Source organism: Oncorhynchus nerka, linkage group LG1, assembly GCF_034236695.1.
Source record: "Oncorhynchus nerka isolate Pitt River linkage group LG1, Oner_Uvic_2.0, whole genome shotgun sequence".
Taxonomy (NCBI): Eukaryota; Metazoa; Chordata; class Actinopteri; order Salmoniformes; family Salmonidae; genus Oncorhynchus; species Oncorhynchus nerka.
In genome coordinates, this window is record NC_088396.1 from 42,964,684 (window position 1) to 42,987,781 (window position 23,098).

A 23,098-nucleotide genomic window follows, 5' to 3' on the forward strand; every position below is an offset into this window, starting at 1 on the left:
GGATCATATTACCTCCACTAAACCCGACACCCTCTTCAATTTGCATACCAACCCAATAGAGACACAGAGGATGATATTGCCATCACACTACACACTCCCACAAGGGTGCATGCTCAGCCCTCTCCTGTACTCCCTGTCCACCCATGACTGCGTGGAAACGCACACCTCCAACTCAATCAAGTTTGCAGACAACACAATAGTGGTTGGCCTGATTGCCAAAAACAACAAGACAGTCTGAAGGGAGGAGGTGAGGGTCCTGGCAGAGTGGGGCCAGGAAAATAACCTCTCAACATCAAGAGAAAACGAAGGAGCTGATAGTGGACTTCAGGAAACCGCAGAGGGAGTACGCCCCCTCCACATCGACTGGGCCGCAGTGGAGAAGCCAAAAAGTTTCACATTCCCCAGTGTACACATTAGAGGGTGACCGATTATGAATTTTTAACGCCGATAACGATTATTGGAGGACCAAAAAAAGCCGATACCAATTAATCAGACAATTGTTTTATTTATTAGTAATGACAATTACAACAATACTGAATTAGAACTTTTATTTTAACTTAATATAATACATCAATAAAATCAATTTAGCCTCAAATAAATAATGAAACATGTTCAATTTGGTTTAAATAATGCAAAAACAGTGTTGGAGAAGAAAAGTAAAAGTGCAATATGTGCCATGTAAGAAAGCTAACGTTTCAGTTCCTTTCTCACAACATGAGAACATATGAAAGCTGGTGGTTCCTTTTAACATGAGTCTTCAATATTCCCAGGTAAGAAGTTTTAGGTTGTAGTTATTATAGGAATTATAGGGCTATTTATCTCTATACCATTTGTATTTCATACACCTTTGACTATTGGATGTTCTTATAGGCACTTTAGTATTGCCAGTGTAACAGTATAGCTTCCGTCCCTCTCCTTGCCCCGAACCAGATCGACAACAGCCACCCTCGAAGCATTGTTACCCATCGCTCCACAAAAGCCGCGGCCCTTGCAGTTAAAGGGGAACAACTACTTCAAGGTCTCAGAGCGAATGACGTCACCGATTGAAACGGTATTAGCGCGCACCCCGCTAACTAGCTAGCCATTACACATCGGTTACGCCAGCCTAATCTCAGGAGTTAATAGGCTTGAAGTCATAAACAGCTCAATGCTTGAAGCACAGCAAAGAGCAGCTGGCAAACGCACGAAAGTGCTGTTTGAATGAATGCTTATGGGCCTGCTGGTGTCTACCACCACTCAGTCAGACTGCTCTATCAAATCATAGACTTAATTATAACATAATAACACACAGAAATACAAGCCGTAGGTCATTAATATGGTAATATCCGGAAACTATAATTTCGAAAACAAAACGTTTATTCTTTCAGTGAAATACGGAACCGTTCCGTATTTTATCTAACGGGTGGCATCCCTAAGTCTAAATATTACTGTTACATTGCACAACCTTCAATGTTATGTCATAATTATGTACAATTCTGGAAAATGAATTAGTCTTATTTAGGAAGAAATGGTCTTCACGTAGTTCGCAACGAGCCAGGTGGCCCAAACTGCTGCATATACCCTGACTGCTTGCACGGAACGGAAGAGAAGTGACCATTTCCAGAGTTAAAAGAAATTCATGTTAGCAAGCAATATTAACTAAATATGCAGGTTTAAAAACATTTATTTGTGAATTGATTTTAAAGAAAGGAATGGATGTTTATGGTTAGGTACACATTGGTGCATCGACAGTGCTTTTTTAGCGAAGGCGCTTGTTAAGTCATCACCCGTATGGCGAAGTAGGTTGTGATTCAATGATAAATTAACAGGCACCGCATTGATTATATGCAACGCAGGACAAGCTAGATAAACTAGTAATATCATTAACCATGTGTAGATATCTAGCTTGTCCTGCGTTTCATATAATCGATGCGGTGCCTGTTAATTTATCATTGAATCACAGCCTACTTCGCCAAACATGTGATGTAACAAGCGCATTTGCAAAAAAAAAGCACTGTCGTTGCACCAATGTACCTAACCATGAACATCAACACCTTTCTTAAAATCAATACACAAGTACATATTTTTAAACCTGCATATTTAGTTAATATTGCCTGCTAACATTAATTTATTTTAACTAGGAAAATTGTGTCACTTCTCTTGCGTTCTGTGCAAGCAGAGTCAGGGTAGACTTTTCCTACTGGGTTGGGGAGGAAGGAGAGGGCAAGTCACAACAAGCACAGCAGTAGATTTGAGCAAAACGTAGGGCAAGAGCAACATGCCAGAGATGTCAGAGGTTGGATGGCTGCGCTATAGAAGGTGAGGCCTGTGGGTTTAAGGGAAGACAGTCTTCATTTCAATATGGGGGAAATGCAGTCACAGGTTTGCCATTAGAAGAGTAGAGAGCATTGACTAGATTCTTTAGGCATCAAAGTGAAGGAAGGACCATGATCTGACCTTCAGTTTGTAAACACTGGTAAACCAGCTCTGTTACAAACAGTGATAAGGGTTCATTCACCTAGCTGAAACAAAGGGCCCTTACACCACAACCTTTAGAATCAGCCAAATCCAATCTGAACCTTTTGAAGTCTTTAACAAGGTTTGCAATTGTAAAGTTCTCTTCCTAACATATTCAGAACCATTGTTGTTTTCCCTGGACAGTTCCCTGTGTGAATTCTGTCCTTTATTTTGACAAGTCCTGCTGTTATTAGGACATCAAAAATGTAACATCAAAGTATTCACACCCCTTGACATATTCCACATTTTGATGTGCTACACGATGACCAAACCGTATCGAGCATGTATCCAGTTGCACATACTGAGTTTGTCTATCTCTACCAGACGCGGTCAGGACACGCAGTTTATCAAAAACCCCGAACCAACTATGATAATACATTTGAGGACAGGTCAAAACATATATGAAACATTCTTGGACATTTAGATATCTAAGCTTGCTGTTGCTAGCTAATTTGTCCTGGGATATAAACATTGGGTTGTTATTTTACCTGAAATGAACAATGTTCTTTTATTTGCTGGACTTTTGTAGAATTTTGATTCACACAAAATCGTGTGTTCTTTACTGCAACAATTAATCCACAGATAAAATGGGAAACCTAGTGAGGTTCTAGTAATCTCTCCTCATTCAGTCTTCTACAGTGGATGACAACCAACTAAGGTACAATACAGCCACCAACTAGACTGGTGTGTGGACCTATTTCATCTTTCAATCACCCATATGGGTATATGCTCTTAAAAACCAATGAGGAGATGGGAGAGGTGGGACTTGTAGCACGTTCTATAAATTCTATTTTAGCGCCTGGCTACACAGATGCTTGTTGACGCACACGAGCATTTCAGATGAAATGATTGAATAACATGTATGTGTACATTTATTTTGCAATGCTCGTGCAAACAATGCAGGAGGTGTTACAAAGTGGGATCAAAATTAATTTATTTGCAATGTTTTTTTCAACGGGGCGGCAGGTAGCCTAGTGGTTAGAGCGTTGGACTAGTAACCGAAGGGTTGCAAGATCAAATCCCCAAGCTGACAACGTACAAATTGCCAACCTATTTTGCCTATTTTGCTACCTGACAACTTTACGGTTTTCACTTTTTAATTACCGTTCATATATTTATTTATTTTTTCCTCAACTTTTTCACTCCGGACGCTTTATCTGGACACGATTCGTCAGGACCTCCAACAGCCGAAGCTAAGTAGTAACATTAACATGATGCCTTCTAATTGCAGCCGCTGTGCTCGCCTTACGGCGAGGATAGCTGTACTGCAAGCCCAGCTTCAGACGCAATCATTAGGCAAGGGTAATTTTAGTGTAGGAAAGGATGAAACAGCGTCTGTGCCACCAGTAAGTACAGATAGTAGTATAAATCCCCTGGCACAGTCCCCGCAGCCGGACAATTTTCTCACGGTTTCTGGAAGGAAATGCTGTAGGAACGCTCAACCGGTGTCGCTCATTCAGCCGACAGAAACTTTCAACCGGTTTTCCCCATTAAGCAGCGGGTCGGTGTCAGAGGCCGAGTCTTCTCTGGTCTCTACTCCTCCCGTTACGGGGTCTGAGACGCCGAAGCTTCCCACCATTAGCTCTGACAAATTGAAAACTCTAGTCATTGGCGACTCCATTACCCGCAGTATTAGACTTAAAGCGAATCATCCAGCGATCATACACTGTTTACCCGGGGCAGGGCTACCGACGTTAAGGCTAATCTGAAGATGGTGCTGGCTAAAGCTAAAACTGGCGAGTGTAGAGAGTATAGAGATATTGTTATCCACGTCGGCACCAACGATGTTAGGATGAAACAGTCAGAGATCACCAAGCGCAACATAGCTTCTGCGTGCATATCAGCTAGAAAGATGTGTCGGCATCGAGTAATTGTCTCTGGCCCCCTCCCAGTTAGGGGGAGTGATGAGCTCTACAGCAGAGTCTCACAACTCAATCGCTGGTTGAAAACTGTTTTCTGCCCCTCCCAAAAGATAGAATTTGTAGATAATTGGCCCTCTTTCTGGGACTCACCCACAAACAGGACCAAGCCTGACCTGCTGAGGAGTGACGGACTCCATCCTAGCTGGAGGGGTGCTCTCATCTTATCTACCAACATAGACAGGGCTCTAACTCCTCTAGCTCCACAATGAAATAGGGTGCAGGCCAGGCAGCAGGCTATTAGCCAGCCTGCCAGCATAGTGGAGTCTGCCACTAGCATAGTCAGTGTAGTCAGCTCAGCTATCACCATTGAGACCGTGTCTGTGCCTCGACCTAGGTTGGGCAAAACTAAACATGGCGGTGTTCACCTTAGCAATCTCACTAGGATAAAGACCACCTCCATTCCTGTCATTACTGAAAGAGATCATGATACCTCACTTCTCAAAATAGGGCTACTTAATGTTAGATCCCTTACTTCAAAGGCAATTATAGTCAATGAACTAATCACTGATCATAATCTTGATGTGATTGGCCTGACTGAAACATGGCTTAAGCCTGATGAATTTACTGTGTTAAATGAGGCCTCACCTCCTGGCTACACTAGTGACCATATCCCCCGTGCATCCCGCAAAGGCGGAGGTGTTGCTAACATTTACGATAGCAAATTTCAATTTACAAAAAAAAAAAAATGACGTTTTCGTCTTTTGAGCTTCTAGTCATGAAATCTATGCAGCCTACTCAATCACTTTTTATAGCTACTGTTTACAGGCCTCCTGGGCCATATACAGCGTTTCTCACTGAGTTCCCTGAATTCCTATCGGACCTTGTAGTCATTGCAGATAATATTCTAATCTTTGGTGACTTTAATATTCACATGGAAAAGTCCACAGACCCACTCCAAAAGGCTTTCGGAGCCATCATCGACTCAGTGGGTTTTGTCCAACATGTCTCTGGACCCACTCACTGTCACAGTCATACGCTGGACCTAGTTTTGTCCCATGGAATAAATGTTGTGGATCTTAATGTTTTTCCTCATAATCCTGGACTATCGGACCACCATTTTATTACGTTTGCAATTGCAACAAATAATCTGCTCAGACCCCAACCAAGGAACATCAAAAGTCGTGCTATAAATTCACAGACAACACAAAGATTCCTTGATGCCCTTCCAGACTCCCTCTGCCTACCCAAGGACGCCAGAGGACAAAAATCCGTTAACCACCTAACTGAGTATCTCAATTTAACCTTGCGCAATACCCTAGATGCAGTTGCACCCCTAAAAACTAAAAAAATGTCTCATAAGAAACTAGCTCCCTGGTACACAGAAAATACCCGAGCTCTGAAGCAAGCTTCCAGAAAATTGGAACGGAAATGGCGCCACACCAAACTGGAAGTCTTCCGACTAGCTTGGAAGGACGGTACCGTGCAGTACCGAAGAGCCCTTACTGCTGCTCGATCATCCTATTTTTCTAACTTAATTGAGGAAAATAAGAACAATCCGAAATTCCTTTTTGACACTGTCGCAAAGCTAACTAAAAAGCAGCATTCCCCAAGAGAGGATGACTTTCACTTTAGCAGTGATAAATTCATGAACTTCTTTGAGGAAAAGATTATGATTATTAGAAAGCAAATTACGGACTCCTCTTTAAACCTGCGTATTCCTCCAAACCTCAGTTGTCCTGAGTCTGCACAACTCTGCCAGGACCTAGGATCAAGAGAGACGCTCAAGTCTTTTAGTACTATATCTCTTGACACAATGATGAAAATAATCATGGCCTCTAAACCTTCAAGCTGCATACTGGACCCTATTCCAACTAAACTACTGAAAGAGCTGCTTCCTGTGCTTGGCCCTCCTATGTTGAACATAATAAACGGCTCTCTATCCACTGGATGTGTACCAAACTCACTAAAAGTGGCAGTAATAAAGCCTCTCTTGAAAAAGCCAAACCTTGACCCAGAAAATATAAAAACTATCGGCCTATATCGAATCTTCCATTCCTCTCAAAATTTTAGAGAAGGCTGTTGCGCAGCAACTCACTGCCTTCCTGAAGACAAACAATGTATACGAAATGCTTCAGTCTGGTTTTAGACCCCATCATAGCACTGAGACGGCACTTGTGAAGGTGGTAAATGACATTTTAATGGCAACGGACCGAGGCTCTGAATCTGTCCTCGTGCTCCTAGACCTTAGTGCTGCTTTTGATACCATCGATCACCACATTCTTTTGGAGAGATTGGAAACCCAAATTGGTCTACACGGACATGTTCTGGCCTGGTTTAGATCTTATCTGTCGGAAAGATATCAGTTTGTCTCTGTGAATGGTTTGTCCTCTGACAAATCAACTGTAAATTTCGGTGTTCCTCAAGGTTCTGTTTTAGGACCACTATTGTTTTCACTATATATTTGACCTCTTGGGGATGTTATTCGAAAACATAATGTAAACTTTCACTGCTATGCGGATGACACACAGCTGTACATTTCAATGAAACATGGTGAAGCCCCAAAATTGCCCTCGCTAGAAGCATGTGTTTCAGACATAAGGAAGTGGATGGCTGCAAACTTTCTACTATTAAACTCGGACAAAACAGAGATGCTTGTTCTAGGTCCCAAGAAACAAAGAGATCTTCTGTTGAATCTGACAATTAATCTTAATGGTTGTACAGTCGTCTCAAATAAAACTGTGAAGGACCTCGGCGTTACTCTGGACCCTGATCTCTCTTTTGAAGAACATATCAAGACCATTTCGAGGACAGCTTTTTTCCATCTACGTAACATTGCAAAAATCAGAAACTTTCTGTCCAAAAATGATGCAGAAAAATTAATCCATGCTTTTGTCACTTCTAGGTTAGACTACTGCAATGCTCTATTTTCCGGCTACCCGGATAAAGCACTAAATAAACTTCAGTTAGTGCTGAATACGGCTGCTAGAATCCTGACTAGAACCAAAAATTTGATCATATTACTCCAGTGCTAGCCTCTCTACACTGGCTTCCTGTCAAAGCAAAGGCTGATTTCAAGGTTTTACTGCTAACCTACAAAGCATTACATGGGCTTGCTCCTACCTATCTCTCTGATTTGGTCCTGCCGTACATACCTACACGTACGCTACGGTCACAAGACGCAGGCCTCCTAATTGTCCCTAGAATTTCTAAGCAAACAGCTGGAGGCAGGGCTTTCTCCTATAGAGCTCCATTTTTATGGAACGGTCTGCCTACCCATGTCAGAGACGCAAACTCGGTCTCAACCTTTAAGTCTTTACTGAAGACTCATCTCTTCAGTGGGTCATATGATTGAGTGTAGTCTGGCCCAGGAGTGGGAAGGTGAATGGAAAGGCTCTGGAGCAACGAACCGCCCTTGCTGTCTCTGCCTGGCCGATTCCCCTCTTTCCACTGGGATTCTCTGCCTCTACCCTGTTACGGGGCTGAGTCACTGGCTTACTGGGGCTCTCTCATGCCGTCCCTGGGGGGGGTGCGTCACCTGGGTGGGTTGATTCACTGTTGTGGTCGGCCTGTCTGGGTTGGCGCCCCCCTTGGGTTGTGCCGTGGCGGAGATCTTTGTGGGCTATACTCGGCCTTGTCTCAGGATGGTAAGTTGGTGGTTGAAGATATCCCTCTAGTGGTGTGGGGGCTGTGCTTTGGCAAAGTGGGTGGGGTTATATCCTTCCTGTTTGGCCCTGTCCGGGGTGTCCTCGGATGGGGCCACAGTGTCTCCTGACCCCTCCTGTCTCAGCCTCCAGTATTTATGCTGCATTAGTTTATGTGTCGGGGGCTAGGGTCAGTTTGTTATATCTGGAGTACTTCTCCTGTCCTATTCGGTGTCCTGTGTGAATCTAAGTGTGCGTTCTCTAATTCTCTCCTTCTCTCTTTCTTTCTCTCTCTCGGAGGACCTGAGCCCTAGGACCATGTCCCAGGACTACCTGACATGATGACTCCTTGCTGTCCCCAGTCCACCTGGCCATGCTGCTGCTCCAGTTTCAACTGTTCTGCCTTACTATTATTCAACCATGCTGGTCATTTATGAACATTTGAACATCTTGGCCACGTTCTGTTATAATCTCCACCCGGCACAGCCAGAAGAGGACTGGCCACCCCACATATGCTCTCTCTAATTCTCTCTTTCTTTCTCTCTCTCTCGGAGGACCTGAGCCCTAGGACCGTGCCCCAGGACTACCTGACATGATGACTCCTTGCTGTCCCCAGTCCACCTGACTGTGCTGCTGCTCCAGTTTCAACTGTTCTGCCTTATTATTATTCGACCATGCTGGTCATTTATGAACATTTGAACATCTTGGTCATGTTCTGTTATAATCTCTACCCGGCACAGCCAGAAGAGGACTGGCCACCCCACATAGCCTGGTTCCTCTCTAGGTTTCTTCCTAGGTTTTGGCCTTTCTAGGGAGTTTTTCCTAGCCACCGTGCTTTTACACCTGCATTGTTTGCTGTTTGGGGTTTTAGGCTGGGTTTCTGTACAGCACTTTGAGATATCAGCTGATGTACGAAGGGCTATATAAATAAATTTGATTTGATTTGATTTGATTTGTTCTGCTCCTGAACAAGGCAGCTAACCTGCTGTCATAGTAAATAAGAATTTGTTCTTAACTGACTTGCCTAGTTTAAATAAAAAGGTTAAAAAAAAAGTTTCTTAAAGCTACCATAATTTCTGGACTATTAAGCGCACCCGAATATAAACCGCACCCACTGATTCTTTTTTTTTTAAATATGTATTTTGTACATGTCAATAAGCCGCACATGTCAATAAGCCGCACATGTCAATAAGCCGCACATGTCTATAAGCCGCACATGTCTATAAGCCGCACATGTCAATAAGCCGCACATGTCAATAAGCCGCACATGTCAATAAGCCGCACATGTCAATAAGCCGCACATGTCAATAAGCCGCACATGTCAATAAGCCGCAGGTGCCTACCGGTACATTGAAACAAATTAACTTTACACAGCCTTTAAACGAAACACGGCTTGTAACAAAAATAAATAGGCTTTAACGAAACACGGCTTGTAAAAAAAATATTTAAAAAATAGCAGTAAACAGTAGCCTACCAAGAAAGTCATTCGTCACTATCTTCCTCCTCCTGTGCACTGAAACCACTGAATTCATCTCCTTCGGTGTCGGAGTTGAATAGCCTCAGAATTGCTTCATCCGATGTTGGATAGCTGCCCTCTTCAACAGGCAGCAGTCCAGCCTTTCGTAACCCGTTGATGATAGTGGATTTTTTGACAATGCTCCACGCTGTCAGCAGCTCTATTTCCTTTTCCAACAGCCAGATCGATCACCTTCAACTTGAAAGCTGCATCATATGCATTTCTCTGTGTCTTTGCCATGATGAGGGTGACAAAATGACTACCGTAATCAGAATGATGGGAAGTTTGAGCGCGCTCGATTTATGTCACATTACGTGACGGTGCTCAGTTTTTTGGTGGCATGAATCTTGTGAAAGCGGGAAAAATCCATAAATTAGCCGCGTCATTGTATAAACCGCGAGGTTCAAAGCCTGGGAAAAAAGTAGCGGCTTATAGTCCGGAAATTACGGTACACAAAACACTCATGTAAAAGAAGAAGAACAATTCTAACATTTGTCAAATATTTATGAAAAATAAAACGATATAAAACACAATAAATCAAGGTATATGGTTGTCTAGCAATGATCACCAACAAATTTGAGCACTTGAAGAATAATGTGCAAATGCTGTACAATCCAGGTGTGGAAATCTCTGAGACTCACCCGGAAAGACTCACAGCTGTAATCACTACCAATGGTGCTTCTAGTATTGACTCAAGGTATATGATTGTGCAGCATTGCACATTATTCTTGTTGGTGATCATTGCTTGACAACCATCATGTTGGCCTAACCCAGCCCACAACGTCTGCTGTGTGGATCTATTTTGAAGTTTCAAAGGAAGATAACAAAAAGGCCATATGCAACATTTGTGAAAGTGAAAACTTTCAATAGCACAAACCTAATTACTCATTTGAAAGTGCATCACCTCCAGATGTTCAGAGACTACTTAGAACAAAAAGCAGAAATAAACTATGCGCAAACTTCCAACAACTAAACAAGTTCAAGTCAAGCAGTCATTTGAAAGAGTAAGACCCTTTCAGCGAGACAACTCAAAGGTGAAATACATTAACGCCAAGATAATGGAATTCATTGCCCTTGACAATCAACTGATCTCTGTCGTGGATGAGGTTGGTTTTCGCCGACAGGTCAAGCACCTCAAGCCCCGGTACATACTACCAAGTAGGCGCTACTTGTCAGAGGTTGCCCTACCGGAGTTACCCAGTATTGTTGAAACACACATCCATGAGCTACTTGCTATGGGCATCACTGCTATTAGCTTTACGACTGACATTTGGACCAGCGATGTCAGCCCCGTGAGCATGGTGAGTCTGACAGCACAGTGGGTCGACGAGGATTTGTACTGAGGAAAGCCGTATTGCTCAAGAATGTGCTGGTTCTCATACCGCTGCTGCCATTTCAAATGGCATATGAGAACATGTTTGAAACATGAACACACTCCTAGCCCCATTCGAAGAACTGACACGAGAAATAAGCTCATCAACTGCGTCTGCAGCAGACGTGATACCCTCTGTCATGGCATTGAAACACCTGCTCAACAAAACTGCCCACAGACCGTGGGGTTAAAACTTGGAAAAGTGAACAAGCGATTCAGTGGCATTCTCTCTGAGCCTCTTTACTGTGTTGCCACCATGCTAGATGCTAGGTACAAGGACTGCTACTTCTTTAACAGGCATTCTCTCTGAGCCTCTTTACTGTGTTGCCACCATGCTAGATGCTAGGTATAAGGACTGCTACTTCTTTAACAGGCATTCTCTCTGAGCCTCTTTACTGTGTTGCCACCATGCTAGATGCTAGGTACAAGGACCACTACTTCTTTAACAGGCATTCTCTCTGAGCCTCTTTACTGTGTTGCCACCATGCTAGATGCTAGGTACAAGGACTGCTATTTCTTTAACAGGCATTCTCTCTGAGCCTCTTTACTGTGTTGCCACCATGCTAGATGCTAGGTACAAGGACCGCTACCTCGATGCAGACAAGAAACAGGGTTTACGTGAAATGTTACATACACAGTTGGACAAGATGGAAATGGACACAGTGACCGTGTGCACAGAGGAAGAGAGGCTACAGACAGAGCTGAAACTTTACTGCTTGACATGTATGATGAAATCCTGGTTGAGACTGAAACGACTGAACAAATGAACAACGAAACAGCACAGCAAGTAAGTGAAAGAAATATGTTTTGATTACGTTTTACTGGTAATAGGGACATAACGTTTTGGTAAGAGCGAGAGAGAGTGAGTGAGTGAGTAACCTGTATTTAATTAGGCAAATCAGTTAAGAACAAATTGACGGCATACCCCGGCCAAACCCGGACCAATTGTGCGCCGCCCTATGGGACTCCAAATCACTGCTGGATGTGATACTTGCACTGAGATGCAGTGCCTTAGACTACTGTGTCCATGTGTGTGTGTAACTATTTAACAGTACTGGAATGCTTAAAAGGCTACTAAAATGTAAAATATCACTATCATTTTTTTGGGCAAAGAAAATATTGGATATCAGTATCGGCCAAAAATGTAATATCGGTGCATCCCTAGCTGTAACAAAATGTGGAAAAGGTGAAGGGGTCTGAATACCTTCCGAATGCACTGTAAGCTACATCTCAAATGGCACCCTATTCCCTATGCAATGCACTACTTTTGACCAGGGCCCATAGGATATCATTTGGGAGGCTGCCAAAGCCTGCTATCCAACTCAATGTTGATATACTGCACAAAGGCTTCAGAAAGAGGCACCACCCTCTATAAATCAAATCTAAGCTGAACCATGTTATGTGGGCTCTTTTCATGTGGAATATCATGGCTACACTTCATCTTTGCTTTCTGATGCACGATAACAGAAAATGGAAGAAAGCTCACTCTATTTATGTTTTCATACACATGGATGGTGACATGCCCTCTTCTTCCCCATTGTTAGTCCATTAATAGGCCCTAACCCTCCCTATACAGTCATCACCACAGATCATGCTAATCCTTTAATGTTCGTACCTGTTATTTTCTAAGCCACAGCAAACTCAGCCATGACCCAGAGCACCGCTATGCTACAGCAGGCAGCCCCCAGGGCCCGTAATCTCTTAATCTGACCTGGATGATGTGAGGATGTTTGAGTCACACTGTCCGTAGTGCCCAATATGAACCCTCACAGCTGGAGCAGATCACCTTCCTATGGTCTAGCAGTGGGCAGTGTACTGGGCAACAGGCATCGCCAACATGCTCAGTAGAACCACTGGATGGGGGTTGACTAAAACTGTCTATTCACTATGAAATAGTGCACTACAGTCTCCAACAAGCACACGCAGATTCTAACTCCCTGTATCCAATCTAGGCAAACAGAACAGTCTATCTTTCAGGGCTGGACTTTAACACAAAGGGTGTTCCAGATTGGGACTTCCCACAGCTGGCAATAGCAATCACACACACGTGGATTTTTATAGGTGATTTCATCTCATTCTCTCAATTCCCTACTGGTGGTGTATCAGTCATGAGGCAATCCTCTCTTGTCCCAGTGGTGCACCCTAAATAATCATTGGCTGGGAATAAAAGTGCAAATCCATAGTAACGGAATTACACTGAGACTCAAGATTTTTCACTTTACAATGTACCTTTCCACTAAACAGTTTACAAAAACACATTTACAGGAAGAATGTTGCAGCTCACGTTTGGTAACCTTAAAACAGTGAGATTAAACCACAGAGATCCTATTACATTCCAAATTCTATGGATTTTACCATAATTCTGTTACCAAACTCGATTTATTGTGTAAATTATTTAAAGTAGTCATTGTGTTGTATGGTTTGTTAAACTTTTCAAATTAATGTTTTGTTCGGCATACATCTTAAAGTGAAAAATAGGAGTCTAGGAGTAATTCCATTTGCGTGGAATTACCACCCTGTAAATCAAGTTGAAAGCTAACCATGTTCTGTGGTAATTCCTTTACTGTGGAATTGCTCTGAACTAAATGCTGCATCTCCAACAATATAATCACAAATGTTCAACCTGGGAGTAGGTGCATTGAGAAGGTTATATTCAGTTGACAGCAGGTGGTCAGAAGCTCCTACAGTTTGTCTCTCCCTACCACACTTTTCAACAACTTAAATATGTACAACAGGTGAGTAACCAATAACATCATTAACATGCAGCAAAAATGCTATTTCATCTGATTGGTTATGCATCTGTCCAGCGCAAAAGAGACAACAGGCCTGTGAACTAACAATAGGTTCTGAATGAAAGGACTGGTTGAACCTTTCCACCCTACCACGCCTGTGTTTTAGAGCATAAAGCTGTTACACTGTGCTCCAATTAGGACCTTTGATTAATGTGAAGCCTACCATCGTCTGCCCTGGAGAATGGGGTTCTGTTAATTGTAAATGTCTGAGAGGTTTGTTGTGGTTGTTGGTAAAAGGGTATTTCTATTCTGGTCCCTCTTCCAGGAATGAAGAAGCTGATTTGGGGAAATGGGAAGGATAAAGAGTTAAAGCCAGTTGTGGATTAAACTTTGTAATATCAGGAAGTAATGTTTCATTTCAAGGCACAGTGCAGTCCAGTACAAACAGGAGTGTGTAGAACCAGCTGTCACTCATCCCTCTGTGGACTGTCGCTTAGCTGATGAATACCCTTCATTTAGCTGGCAATACAGCGATCATCACAGAGTTAGGAAATGAAAAGATTAGCCAAAACACATTTGATTCTGAGATGTGAGGCTGTGAGAGATGGGAGTGTAAACACAGCTGTGTTTTGCCTTTTAGAGATTTGCTGAAACGGGTGTGATATCCGGCCGGCCGACCCGACGGGCCCTTCGTTATGGATTGCCACACAGGCTGTCTCTGCAAGGGGTGCTGACAGGGTGTACTGCACACATGACAACACTGCTGTAACACCCAGGGCAAGCATGTGGCTTTCATTGCAGGGCTAACTAAACAGAAAGTATCGGAGCTAAGAGCTGTCTCCTGTTAGCATGCCTCGTGTCTCAAACAGAGGTGGTCCTGAGCCAAGTCCACACAGGTGTCAGTCTTGGAGCTGCTGCCTTCTCAGAGTAGTTTACCTGGATTGAAATGTATTGACTGATTGGTGTAGGTGGATCATCCACTAGACTAGGGATTGTCCAAGAGGACATGGCTTACGATCACAGGTTTATCTCATCCCCAACCTATAGCTGTATTTTCACTTATGATAAACTGAAACAAGGATGACAATGGCATTCCCATTGCAGTCGTCAAATAAACACAAAAACCATTGTGTGAGCATAATAGGGCTACAAATTCTGCCTCTTTAGCTTTGTTACTGTCGTCCCAGCAGTAATGTTAGCCTACTTCATTGTAGATTAGCTAGCTGTGTCCCATCAATCTCCCTGTGGATTCGCCAATGCTCATGTTAGCAGGTGTAGTCTATCCCAATTATCCCCGCACCTGGGACCCTCTGCCCCCCTCCTCTCCCTCTACCCCCAGTCCCAATACCCCACCCACACTCCACTTCAAATCCAAGGATGCCCAGTTCCGGTACACAACCTATTAAGCCATGGCTCTCGCCACTGGCCATTTTTCGATTACCAGCTGGGTCCCCATAAGAAGGTTTTATTCTAGTGCACACAGAGGCATCTCTGCTGACACAGACAGTCACAGTCTCTTATGGCTTCTTTACACAACACTACTTTGATGACACAAACTAGGTCCAGGATACATCTCTTTAAGAGATGTATCCCACACAACATATCTGCCACATACACCCCTCTGAGTGGTACAGTTTAACGACAACAGCTCTACCACACCACATGTCCATGCAAGAATTACCTTAATGCCAATAGACAAACACCATTTTTGCTCTGTTAGACCAATTTAATGGAAGGCTTTTAAAATATCCACACAATTGTGAATCATTGCATTAATCAAGTGTGCACCACTATGTGCAATATGGATTAGCTTCCTGTATAGTTGGAATGTCTTTGTCTATATAATATGTTTATTATAAAGGTATGGTAATAGCTCCACACATGCAGCAGGAATGTGGCATTGGCCACACCACATCCAAGGCTATCATAAACAAAAACCTTGTAAATCTGATGTTGAACAGAGATAGAACTCACTAGACATATTTGACTAATGTAAATCCACCCTTTGGCATGAATCTGATTTCTCTCTGAATCCTGGACGTGATCTCCTTAGGATTTTGTGAAGCAAAGTAGCAATCTATGGGGGGCTTATTAGATTAATGAAACGAGGACAGGAAAAATACAGAGGTCCTCTTTGGACTATAAAGCAGCCCGTCATTCAGCGTGTAAGGGAGGAATAGGTTCGATTGAATGAGATTCGGGGACCTGAGAAAGCCAACCAGTACCCATTTGCGACAAGTGAAAGGTCCGGTCTTGTGATGTAAACTATCATTCATTCAGGCTGAACTCGGACATTCAATTTGCTTTCACGTAGTGACATGTTCGAGCTCGCAGGCTGAAATCAATCCAGGTAAATTACACTCTCGATGGGCTTCCACAAACATTAATGTGTCATGTCTGACGATTAAGTAATTGTAAACGCTGACCACATTAGCTAGCTACATAATTGAATTATGTCCAAATTCAGAAATTACAGATTAACCATCGATTTACTAATTTGAAACAGCCCTTAGTAATGTCAGAAGGAAGGAAACCCTTGACGAATGCTTGTAACGTTAGTTCTCCCTAATGTTATTTCAAAATGACCAACAAGAAAGTGACAGGACTGATACAGCTGTCAGTACAAGGCAACTGCAACCTGGTTGAACAGTTGTGAGTGATCACATACTGTACTGTCTTTGGTGATAGTGAGCCATACGGATACAGTAACTGGATGCAAATTATGACAATTTAGCCTCTGTTGTAGGCTATTTCAGAATGGGTTAATTAAGCTAGCTTTAACTAATTTAGCTAGCTGCGTAATTAAAATTATAAATATCTAGTCAACTGCCTAACTAGCTACAGTAGCTAGTTCCAACATGATCCAGAATTGGATTAGCTAAATACTGTTAGCTAGCTATTCTCCTTCCATAATCTGTCAAATTTGAGCTGGCTAAATCTAACGTTAGCTGAAGTCATGTGAATACCGTTAACGTTACAGTGACAGTAGTTAGGTTTATTTTAATTTCCAATAAAATAAAATAAAAAAAAGCATAGCCTACATTGGACGTGAGTATAGGACAGTTCAAAAGTGCAACTAGATAAGTTAGCAAAACATTTAGCTATATCTTGGTTGGGTTTATGGACAGCAAGAATGACCTAGTAATTTAGCTAGCTAACGTTAGCTAGTCAGTTCATACCTATCTAACATTAACTTACTGTACATTAACTAACAAGCTGCATTACTTTTCAGTACAATGTGGTTCTAACGAGTAACGCTATCGCTTAGCTAGGTACTGTAGCCAGTCGGTCAAATATCTTACCGTCATAAACAGTTCCAGAGGCGTCCAGTTTTTAAGGAATATTGTTTTCTTACAACGGGAAATGAGTTTAGGGTGAGGGACTGAAAAATCCAAGTTCAGTTCACCCGCTGGGAACTCCGACAAAACCTCATTTTTATCACTCCGATCCTTCAGCTTCATACATTCAACTGTCTGCGGGCCCTTTACTAGTTTGAATCCGCGACTTGCTCGGCGACGAATAATCCACAGACAAGATACAGCAACCATTGGCTACAGCGAACCAGCAGGCATCTCAGACCGAGTGAATGATATTTACAATTCCTTTGATTTGTAAATGAGAGGGTATGGGCGACATAAATGTTGGGGGGGGAGTGTATTCCGGATTTCCGAATAGCGTCTCTGACTTTCTCAGCGGAGTCCGTTGTCAATGCACGCTGAATGCAGCAGAGGCAACAGCATAGCAACGTACCGGCGCCATCTTCGTAGCGCCACCAGTGCACCGGGGTGGAGTCACAGGACAGGGAGGCGCGGTTTTAATTGGTTAAACCGCGAGTGAGCATTCCTGTAATTTTTCCACTACTTTTCATGCCATGGTATTGGTATTTTGCCGGTTTTATAGATTTACCGAATGTATTGTGAGAACTGTGGCATCACCTTAGAACATTCTGCAGCCAAGGTCACTGAAATCTAAATGCAACAGTGTGGAGTAGAATACCGGTAGTCAGTGGCGAGGATGCGACACCATTGCCTCAGTTAATTTTAGCCACAGGATATGCAATATTCCATTGTTGGTCAGAATTAGCCTAAATTAGTTTGTTATTGCCCTAAATTCAGGAAATATCTAGGCATGTGACTGTGAATGAACTGTATTAACAATACACCACTGTGGCCAGACAATGCGACTGTAGAGTAAAATGTAAATTTGGGCTGTGGTGACATCATGTGGTCCAAACAAGAACAGTACTACCCCCTTAATTCCATATCACTGCGACCAATTATGGGGCAAGTATGGGTACCTACATACTTGGTGTCTGAAAGTGGGCTTTGCAAAACAACTGGATGGGTCAACAGTGATGGGTGCAGTAGAATCAATGGTTGGATCAACAGTGATGGGTGCAGTAGAATCAATGGTTGGATCAACAGCGATGGGTGCAACGTCAAGTCTCCATTATTGGTTAGACCGGCCATAAGCAGGTGCGCTGCGGGTCATCTTAAATTAAACATTTAATGTTAACTTAATGTTAATATAGCAGGTTAAGTGAACTAATGTAGCGTAGCAGTTTAGGATAATTAACGTGTCCGGTTAGGATAATTAATTTGGCAGGTTAGGAGAATCAGGTTAAGGTTCGGAAAAGGGTTAGGCTTAGCTAAAATGCTATAGTTGTCCACAATCAACTTGTCGTGCAGCCCAATCAGCCAGCAAAATGGTCTTAAGTGGTAACAAATCTGCCCAATTAGCTGATTTGATTTCCATACACCTACACTACATGACAAAAAGTATGTGGACACCTGCTCGTAGAACTTCTCATTCCAAAATCATGGGCATTAATATGGAGTTAGTCCCCACTCTTCTGGGAAGGCTTTCCACTAGATGTTGGAAACATTGCTACGGGGCCTTGCTTCCATTCAGCCACAAGAGCATGAGGGAGGTCGGGCACTGATGTTGGGCTATTAGGCCTGGCTGACAGTCGGCATTCCAATTCATCCCAAAGGTGTTCGATGGAGTTGAGGTCAGGGTTCTGTGCAGGCCAGTCAAGTTCTTCCACACCGATCTTGACAAACCATTTCTGTATGGATCTCGCTTTGTGCATGGGGGCATTTTCATGTTGAAACAGGAAAGGCCCTTCCCCAAACTGTTTTGTTTTTAGCTTCCCCAAGCGCAGAATCGTCTAGAATGTCATTGTATGCTGTAGCATTAAGATTTCCCTTCACTGGAACAAAGGGGCCTAGCCAGAACCAGGAAAAATAGTCCCAGATCATCATTCCTCCTCCACCAAACTTTACAGTTGGCATTATGCATTGGGGCATGTAGCGTTCTCCTGACATCTGCCAAACCCAGATTTGTCCGTCGGACTGCCAGATGGTGAAGCGCGATTCATCACTCCAGAGAACACGTTTCCACTGCTCCAGAGTCCAATGGCGGTGAGCTTCACACCACTCCAGCCGACGCTTGGCATTACACATGGTGAGCCGTTGTTACTCCTAGACGTTTCCACGTCACAATATCAGCACGTACAGTTGACTGGGGTAGCTCTAGCAGGGCAGAAATTTGACGAACTGACTTGTTGGAAAGGTGACATCCTATGACGGCGTCACGCTGAAAGTCACTGAGCTCTGCAGTAAGGCCATTCTTCTGCCAATGTTTGTCTATGGAGATTACATGGCTGTGTGCTCCATTTTATACACCTGTCAGCAACTTGTGTGGCTGAAATAGCTGAATCCACTAACTTGAAGGGATGTCCACATACTTTTGTATATATATAGTGTACTTCTCTTGATCCTCCCACTTCTGTTGACACTCCATGTATGCAGTTAGCAATGACTGATGTGGTGATGAAAATGATTTTCTCTCATACTGGTGAAGTGGTATGTAAAGAAACTGAGAATATATTTGAAAAGATAAATGCTATTTGCATGTGATTTTTTTTAAACTGTGAATTGTAGAGTATCTATTGTCACAAATTAGTGGTACCCCATATCATCTCCACCCAGTCTGTGGGTACCATTGGTGGTAGCCCAGTACAGTGCTGTAATTAGTTTCTGTGGAGAACGGCCCAATCACATTTCCATAGAAGTTGGGTGGAGAATTGTCATTTTCCTAAACAAGTTTTCCGTTGCATAAAATTGAGTTTTTTTGTAATCACAAACACAGGAATTCGTATATAGCCCATAAGAGCCTCACTATCAAAGCTAAAAAGACGCTGTCATTGCTGTGACTAGTGTGGATTTTGTTCTGGCTCTATGATTTAGACCGAGATAAAGTGCCATTGAGATGCACCTTCATTTGACAATGCTATTAGTCTCTAGGTTCAGTTTTGCTCTGCAGTAGTCACTCTGTCACAATGTTAATTACTTGGTTCTTTTTGTAGAACGCCACAGGGCTTCAGACGTGTGAGATGTGATTAAAAAACTAGATTAGGTTTCCAATTTCATATGCAGACAACTGCTAAATGTGGAGACTCGGGAGATTAAGATCTGTATCACCAAGCAAATTGCTTTAAAATGATGGGTTCATTAAAACCCAACTGATTCTTGATTTCCTTCAGGCACACACACTGTCTCTCTCACACAATAGCCAAAGGCTATTTCTTTGTTGTGGTTAAACATTCACAACAATTTCATCTCAAACAAGTCAGCTGTACATGTTTAAACATTATAACATACATTTTGTCAAATTGGTATTGTTATGAAATATTTTTATTGCGCCTTGCCCTGATGTATTTTACAACACAAAAGTGCAGGTTCACCATGTAGACCAATTTTAGGCAAATTTATGCTCAAATTGAGGTCACTGATAAGAGAAACGATAGTAACAAGGTCAAGTATAACTGTCATTATTCAGGCAATGTTACATGTGGTTGAAATTTCCTTTTTCCTCACAGTAATTGTGATTTCATAAATAATACCTGTTGGAAAACTAGCACTAACAGCATTGGGCTTCCAGTCTCGTGTCAGACTTTACAAGTAGCTGGTCAGAGGTCAAAGCTCACGTGATATTTGGTTCTTGGTGCGGAGATTACTGGGCTTCCAATGTCCTTTTTAGGCCTTCTCTTCCTTGAGTAGGCCCACAATGCCATCCCTCCTGGAGGTGTAGGGAGCGTGCTTCAGTCTTAGCAGGTGAGCAGGGAACAGGTTGCCACTGGGCGCGTACATCTCCTCCCCCTTCTGGCCCATCAGCGAACGTAGCGTCTTGTTCCGGGAGAGGATCTTGTTGTAGAACTCCACCCCTCCCTTGGCATAGATCTTGGACAGGCCTGCAGCACGGCGGTCTGATTTGTAGTCCAGCCATTGGCTGACAGCGTCGGAAGTCAGGAAGTAAGAGACAGCGCCCAGGCCGAGCGCCACAACATTCACTACGCCCCTGAAGATCACAGGCCCAATGTGGAGCCTGAAGATCTGCTTCAGGGTCACCGAGTAGACCATCACTCCGGCCAAGCAGAATGGAGCTACAGCCGCATTCAGCACAGGCCCGCCCACCTCAAGACGAGCTACCTCCCTCGCCACGGCAAACTTCTGAGCCTCTGGGGAGAATACTAGAGCATCCTTCAGGGCCGTGCCGATGACACTGTCCCACTCCACCTTCTCGCCATTGATGAGTATGCTGCGGTTTGTGATGCCAGCCGGGTCGTCCAGCGTGCTGTTGAAGTTGGCAGGGATGCCAATCTGGGCACCGGAGGGAAGCCAGGGTACGCCAGCCCCAACAGGGTGGAAGCCAAACGACGCGAAGGCACTATAACCATCAGGGGCGCCCACATCAGAATCCTTCAGCACCTGTTTGAAGAGGCTCTCCAGCTTCTCAGAAAGGCTGGCTGGTTCTCCTTTGTTCCAGGCCTGATACAGCTTCCTATAAGTGTTCTCTGGGAATAAGTGGTAAAACATTTGGGCCGCAAACACCCCACTGCACCCAGCGATGAGCAGCGGCGTCCGGTACTTCTGTACCATCACGGCATACTTCAGAAATGGAGACGCCATGGTCGTAATCTGTTAGACACAGACTTCAGAGGGATGGATCTGCAGAGAAACAGAATTATAACGTTAATGGTTTTATATCTGACAAAGCAGGTTTGACCTGGCTGAATGAGTGGTGACAAAATACTGCCGGTGAATAGGCCTACTCTTGTTTTAGGAATAACAAATACATACTCTCCAGTGTTTCCCCTAGGATTTTTTTTCCCAGCAGTGGTGGCAAGGATAGGGGGTTAAATGAATACAGGGGAAACACACTGCTCTCTGTGAGAAGTTGGGGAACCATGAGGACTGAACTGTTTTTATTCTGCTGTGATTGCATACAACACATTCTCATAGGGATGTGTTGAGAATGTATGGGGTCCTAGAATTCATCCAGACTACTTGAACTTGATGACAACAGTGCATCGTGTAATAAAGGTGGCAGGTAGCCTAGCGGTTAAAGAGCCAGTAATCGATAGGTCGCTGGTTCGAATCCCAGAGCAGACTAATGTGTAGGCCGTCATTGTATATACGAATGTGTTCTTAACTGACTTGCCTAGTTAAATAAAAAGTTACACAGTTGAAAAATTGGTCGATGTGCCCTTGAGCAAAGTACTTAGCCAACCTTAATCGCTCTGGATAAACGCGTCTGCTGAAAATGTAACAAAGTCTCACACCAATGTTCCAATTGGCAATTATGTTATCCTGTTGGTCAAATCCAAAATGCAATGGATACGTGTGCAACTAGAAGCCAGATTATTATGTTAGCTTGCTGGCTAGTTGGTTAGCATAGCTAGCACAGAAATCTCAATAAAATAAAGATAGCTGTGCATGACTGCCAGGCAAGTGAAGCAATACTAACAGCTTGAAAACACACACTGAACCAACAGGTAATGTTGCGTTTCATAAAACGTTTGGATAACTCACATGCCATGGACATCTATGTAAGGGCAACTGGACAAAAAGGGTCGTCACTAATTACCACAGCCACAAAGTCATACACCCCGCCTATTTCTACAATTTAACTTCTTAAAAATGTGATTTTAAACCTAACCTTAACCCTAAACTTAACCACGCTGCTAACCTTAAATTAACACAAAAAAGCTAATTTGATTTTTCATACATTTATAGACATAGACACTTTGACTTTGTTGCTGTGCTATATAGTGTAAACAGGTTATTACGAAGGCAACGACGCCGTAAAGCAACTGTTTTTACGACAGTTTTACGTTAATGTCTAGTCACTACGTTAATCAGTGACGTCAATCTGTTTACGCTGTAAGAATATCAAACACTGCATAGTGGGTTAAAGTAGTGTAATTTTAATGCATTCATGTTTTGCTATCGTAGTCTGCTGGAACAGTTTCATATACGTGTCACGCTATTCAAATGACCACAAGGGGGCATACTCTATTTTACCGCCGCTTCAAATAAGTGCAAAGCAAATGTATAGTATCAGTTTATTAGACCTCACCGAAGGAAGGACATAAGCATTTGTAAAGTGTTCTAATATAGGGGCTACTCTATTTT

The 23,098-nt window shown here is 43.1% G+C and overlaps 2 protein-coding genes across 3 annotated transcripts in view; both read right to left on the minus strand.

The window, feature by feature from the left end:
- The window catches only part of LOC115119548 (tyrosine-protein phosphatase non-receptor type 4-like), a 132,839-nt gene extending 115,451 nt beyond the window's left edge, over positions 1 to 17,388 (minus strand). Inside the window, exon 1 of one of the 2 annotated variants that reach the window (XM_065019039.1) lies at positions 16,922 to 17,388. The gene's annotated coding sequence lies outside the window, so the exon portion shown is untranslated. The remainder of the gene's footprint in view (positions 1 to 16,921) is intronic. The other variant, XM_065019041.1, reaches the window with a different exon arrangement.
- A 2,911-nt stretch (positions 17,389 to 20,299) lies between these two features.
- tmem177 (transmembrane protein 177) lies at positions 20,300 to 22,755 on the minus strand. The gene is made up of 2 exons (XM_029648387.2): positions 22,496 to 22,755; positions 20,300 to 21,631 (listed from the first exon to the last, which is right to left on the minus strand). The coding sequence occupies exon 2, from the start codon at positions 21,590 to 21,592 to the stop codon at positions 20,660 to 20,662; it is 933 nt and encodes a 310-aa protein (XP_029504247.1). The 5' UTR covers positions 21,593 to 21,631; positions 22,496 to 22,755; the 3' UTR covers positions 20,300 to 20,659.
- Positions 22,756 to 23,098: the final 343 nt, after the last annotated feature.

Coding starts and splice junctions, on each gene's coding strand:
- tmem177 (XM_029648387.2), bottom strand. CDS start 21,592: ATGGCGTCTCCATTTCTGAAGTATGCCGTGATGGTACAGAAGTACCGG.